At 40.6% G+C, this 5,726-nt stretch overlaps 1 protein-coding gene across 2 annotated transcripts; it reads right to left on the bottom strand.

Annotated features, from left to right (window-relative positions):
• Window positions 1-76: 76 nt before the first annotated feature.
• srp19 (signal recognition particle 19) lies at window positions 77-5,038 on the bottom strand. 2 transcript variants are annotated; one of them, XM_053871944.1, is made up of 5 exons: window positions 4,841-5,038; window positions 4,283-4,358; window positions 2,837-2,908; window positions 2,646-2,754; window positions 77-466 (listed from the first exon to the last, which is right to left on the bottom strand). In XM_053871944.1, exons 1-5 carry the CDS (start codon window positions 4,876-4,878, stop codon window positions 336-338), a joined length of 426 nt encoding a protein of 141 aa, XP_053727919.1. In that variant the 5' UTR covers window positions 4,879-5,038; the 3' UTR covers window positions 77-335. The 2 variants fall into 2 exon arrangements, with proteins under 2 accessions (XP_053727919.1, XP_053727918.1); XM_053871943.1 differs by lacking the exons at window positions 4,283-4,358; window positions 4,841-5,038 and adding an exon at window positions 3,419-3,593.
• Between the last annotated feature and the right edge of the window lie 688 nt (window positions 5,039-5,726).

Below are 5,726 nucleotides of genomic sequence, written 5' to 3'. Positions count from 1 at the left end.
TTACTTACAATCCTGACTGAAAGATTTCTTCTTGTTTTCCATGCGTGCTCCCGGCCACCCCATGTAAAGACACATGCAGGATTGAAATGACTTTTATTTAACCAACCGCCACCACCAGTGTTCAACCAAAAATAACTTTTGCTTCCTTTTTTCTCATCACTGGCTCCAATCCGAACATTTGTTTTCAGAAATTAAATGAGGCTCCAGAAAACTTGTAACTTGGCATTTGCATGAAATCAGGGTTGACTTAACATCAGACAACATTTTGTCTGAGTTTGATAAAAGGACTGAAAAAAATGAAAAAAGACTGAAAAAAGTATCACAAATTTCAACATTCATTTCTTTTTCTTCTTGCTCTTCTTTCCTCCCTCGCCCTGCTGAGAGCTGCTGTCTCCTCCTCCACTCTTCTGAGTGCGAGTCTTGAGTTTGGGGATCATGTCTGCCACATAGATCATGATAGTTTTACCTGCAAGACAGTTGAGGGAATATTTCAGTTTTGGAGATACCGATACCGATCACATGGATTGACAATGAATTTGTAATGAAAATGATGAGACCTTCTGTGTACATGATGTGAAAAAATGAACTTTAAACCATTTTAATTCAGATACATTCTTATATACCTCTTTTAAAGTGGCATAAATAGAAAAACCATGCTGAATGCAGCAAGTATTGTGACAACCGAAAAACATTTAATTTGATGTGAGACATCGCAGGTGAATCTCTAGAGACTGGGCTAAGTCTGTGAAATATTTACATACTGTAGTGGGACTCCGAGACAGAGAGCACTGCATTTAGCATTTAAGTTTCCATTTAAATTCTGGTGGCTAACAAACTCTGCACTTGACTCAGACTTTTAGCTAGAGGGGCTGCAAAATGTGAAAAATTGGACGCCCATTTCTCTGACAGACAGACGCCCTAAATTTTTTGTCAGTGCATGCGTAATGCCCTAATCATAGTCTCATCATATTTCCGTGAAACGGATGTGTCCGGGCAGTATTTTCGCTGAATACGATAAATTCGCTGTGTCTCAACCCTGCACCGGCACCGGATCCTTGGCCACCGCAGACGCCATATTTGTTTTTGAGCCAAATCTCGCCATCATTCACATTCCGCGATTTGCGACACTCGCATTTTCATTGGTCGACACGGCATGGAAGAGCGACGCTATCAGTTCGCTGTTTGATGCTGATTACAAGAGGAAAAGCCAGGTAAGTTCAAAACAAACAATTGTTTACAAAATAAACTGTTAGTCTTTTAATCGAACAAGCCACATGGTGACAGCGCTGCATGAAATCCCCAGCGCAGCTATCGCACAGCGAGAACTGCGCTGGGGATTTCATACAGCGTTTGCGGCACAACGTCTTTTATATAGAAATATACAGTTGTTGCTGTTCTTTTTTTATGTAAAGTATAAAAAATTTTCCAAACCAAATCTTTGTGTGGAAAATAAAAACACAAGGCAGACAACGGATTCTTCCTGAAGGAAAAACAGGTCAGAATTATTTTCTTGTTTAAATGTGTTCAAAAAGTTCAAAAAACGATCATAGCTGATACAACTCTGTGCTTGTCTTGCATCACTATATGAAGGAAGACGAACAAAACTGTTGTGGAGATGGCATGTAGTAAGGGAAATAATTATTACTTTTAATTCATCAGGGTCAGTTATCTGAAGGAGAGAGTCCCATCCCTTCATCAGATTAGGAGAGCGAGGAAGAGGCTCCATCACCACAAAAGAAGAAGTGAATTTGCTGATTTTGACTTTGCAGATGCTCCAGAAATATACCTCCAGACGCCCAGACATTTCTGCATTATGAATTGACGCAATATGTTTGGTATGTTGTGGAGGGGAATGTGCTGGGGGAGTTATGTGATGGGGAGGGGCATGCGGGCGTGGTTATGGACGTCCTGTTTCAAAATCCTGGCCAAGACCCTGACCTGACTCCAAAACGGCGACGGATCCGGTCGTTTCCGACACCTAAGAAAGGCTGGTCAGCTAGCTAGGTGAAATGAATAATTATTTCTTATCATTCCGAATGTCACGCTCGGACCAACGGGTGTTGCTAACCATCAGCTGCGCTAACAGCCCGCAGCTGACGAACCAGCGATCTCACTTTCATGAGCCCAGAAAACTTTCTGCGCTCCGTCAGGTGCAAGCGCTTTAAATGCCGTGTTTAATTTGAAGGCGCTTCCATGCGCAGCAATTTCCCATGCATGTGCAGCAGGATGCAAACTTCAAATGACAAATTGAAAGACCGTCCACACCAGACATGTCGCTGCTTATGGAGCAGCGGGTAGGGAGGAACAAACGCGTCACAACCAGTGGGGCTTCATCAGAGCGTGGCTGTCACATGTGATCAGTTGGTGTGATCGGCAGTGACAGGTAGTGATCGGCATTCACCGATCACGCTGGAATCTGCCGATCATGATCAGTGACCGATCGATTGGAGTATCCCTATTATCAACATTAGTGCTTTTGTGTCCAAGGGAATGATGTCAGGGTGGGGAGCAGTTGTTAACAATGTGGTGCCTTAACTATATAAAACCTAAATGTACAAGGTAATGATGCACCAAAATATCATAGAACACAAAAGGAAAATCTACACAATCACAAAAAAAAAATAAAGGAGTGGTTAAGGACTCACGAGAGTCAAACTTCTCCTGACAAAGGCTGCCATCGGACTGTTTGATCTGAACTCTGACTCTGCCTTTGAATTGGACGTCACGGTTTGAATCTCTCGGATGCATTTTGTTCTGAGAAACACAGAAGGACCAAGAGTCAAACATTTCATTCAAATTTCAATTTTAGTTTTATAGGAACAGAGCAGGATGGTACCTCTGTGTAGACATTCATCCCAGCTGCTGTGAGGACATCTTTAATCTCAGCACAGGATGGGTTCTCAACTGCCTGTACAGAGACAAAACAGACGCATTAAGCAGACTTCTGACCACAAATGGATGACAACAGCAAGAACAACTACACAGCACACAAGGCTTCTACTTCCTGTAGGCATATACAGTAGCTAGGGATGTCCAATACCTACTACAGTATGATGAGATATAAAAAAATCAATGTGAATATAACTTCAACAACAAAGTCACCATGTCCAAAATTATTCATACCCCAGTGATACTAAGACCGATAGCCACAGGATATTCAAACAAACCGTCGTCTCTGAGGGTCTGAGTTTGCATTTTGTTTTTTAACCAGTTTCCGAATTATAAAAGTTGACTTGCTTCTGACATTTCAGTCAGTTTCGAGTCAACACAAGCCATGACAAAGACCAAAGAGCTCAGTGAGTACACGCATTGTAAATGCTAAAAGGGAAGGAAAAGGGTACCAAAAAAATGCCAAACAATTTCAGGTGCCAGTAGCAAGGGTGCAAAGTATCATCCGGAAGTAACAAAAATTTCATACCATCAAAAACCTCAAAGGACGTGGACGGAAGACAATAGTGTCACCTCGGCTTGCCAGAAAGATCAAGCAGGATGTTGAAAAGAATCCTAATACTACTACTAAGGCTGTTCTGAAGGAACTGTGTTTGAGTGGTGTGACTCTATCAAGGCAGACACTCCAGCACCAAAGTGACATCCATGGACATCAACCAAAGCATGTAAAAGCTCATCTGACCTTTGAAAAGACACACGTAAAGAAAGATCAAAGCTCGTGGTCATCTGTTCTGTGGTCAGATGAAACAAAGATGGAGCTTTTCGGGCACAGAGATGTGGCTTTCATCTGGAGAAAGACGGGTGATGCCTTTAAACCAAAGAACACACTCCCTACTGTTAAACATGGAGGTGAAGAAATGGTTCCAGGACAATGATACTGATATTATAAAGTGGCCAGGTCAATGTCCTGATTTAAACCCAATAGAGAACCATTGGATGGAGCTCAAGAAATGTGTGGCAGCACGGAAAGCCTCCATTTGCAAAGGAGGAATGGTCCAAAATTCGTGCTCATATATGCAAGAAGCTTGTGAGCAAATATAAAAATCGTTTGGGGGTTGTGACAAAAAATAATTTTAGCCAGTGTTTTTTTTTTCACCCTGTTAAAGACGTTTACTTACACTTTCTATCTTAAATAAATTGGCTGTGGCTTCAGTCTTTTCACAATTTAAAATGGTTGTTATGGTACTCGCATTCGTGCTTGGTTTCAGGGAAGTACTGAAATGTCAGTACATACAGTGATCACGTACTTTTTCATGGGAGTAGGCCAATCACGATTGATCATAGCGTCACTACAAACCTCAGGGAGGAAAAAGAAGATTCAAAAAGTATTTACCTTCTCTGTGGGGATCCTTCGTCCCTCTGCAAGCGTCTTCTTGCTATTTATGTACACAGGGTATATACAGATGAACCTGGAAAACAGTCGACTTAAGATTGATGTTTTATCTCCCTTGTACTTCTTTGCACACAAGAAATGAGATCGTGCTCATGTTACACGTCATGCTTGAAGCAAGTTCGGCGACCATACAAGGCCAAATCCCCCACACAAGTTCGAAAAGTTCAAATATGTAAAGGAAAAAATGCCAGAAATTACACAATTGTAATGGTACTGAGTGCATTTAAACATAGCTCAAACATGTTTCTTGTTATGGGTTAAGGGATGTTGTCGACACACAGAAATTACACAGCTGTTGGCCAATGTATTGATATTTGCCAAACAAATAGCATCAGAAAATATAGCAATGACACAGTGCCCATTTGAAACATTCATTGATGTAGAGTATTTATAGTATGCAAGAAATATATAGAGAGTAAACATGTTCTTGCGTAGCTATAAATTTCCATTTAGTTAGCAATAGCTTAGCTTCGAACTACAAGCCCGTCACGCACTTACCTCTCTTTATTGGCGGGGTCTTGAGTTAAATGAGCCATGTTTTAGTGCGATTTGACGGCAGAAAACTCAGCCAAAGTTCATATATTTAAAGAGCAACGAGAGTTACGTTCCTCGTCGTGAAAATGAAGCTATCCATGCAATCGTACAGTTGACTCTCGCCTCAACCTCTTCTTCGTGGTTTATGGCGGGTGCCACACTACATTTGGGTGCATTACCGCCACCGACTGGACTGTAGTGTGAATCGCCAATTTTATCAAAATTAAATTAATTAAATTAAATAACAGTTCATCTCAGATACTGTAGTTCTGCATCACAAAATTTCTGGAACTTCTGAGTAAAACATGTTTGATTCAAGTTTTCCTTCCCTTGTTTGCCTCCATCATGTATTGAACCATCAGTTAATATGTATTCGTCTGCTGTTTCATGTTACATTAAGGTTTCTAGTTTCCTGGAATGTGATCCCTTGTTTTAGAGAATGAGTGTCCAAAGTTTTTATATGATTTCTTATTTTGCTTTCTCCTCTATTATCCATCAAAAAGATGTTCCAGTAGGATTTTTATCGATGATTCACGAAGATGCTTTATTATTATTGTAATAGTTTCATTTTTTTCTCCTGGTGCCAAGTTTTCCTGAGAGTTAAATTCAGCCATGCTATTGTTAATGATGCATTTACAGAGGTATTGTTGTCTTCATTTAATTGTATCTATTAATGTTAAAAAAAGTCCTTCTTTTCCCATCTTCGTCTGTTCATGTCATTGCAGTGTGTCTGATGCCTACTTGTTCTGGATACTAGAATCATTAGCCATACATACCCCATAAAAATGAGTTTCCTCTCCTACATCATTGCAAATTGTCCTCGAGAAGACCTTTCGAGAATTATTGCTTT

Source organism: Synchiropus splendidus, chromosome 7 (genome assembly GCF_027744825.2).
Source record: "Synchiropus splendidus isolate RoL2022-P1 chromosome 7, RoL_Sspl_1.0, whole genome shotgun sequence".
Classification (NCBI taxonomy): Eukaryota; Metazoa; Chordata; class Actinopteri; order Syngnathiformes; family Callionymidae; genus Synchiropus; species Synchiropus splendidus.
The sequence above is the reverse complement of the archived record's forward strand: the minus strand, read 5'-3'. Positions and strand labels throughout refer to the sequence as shown.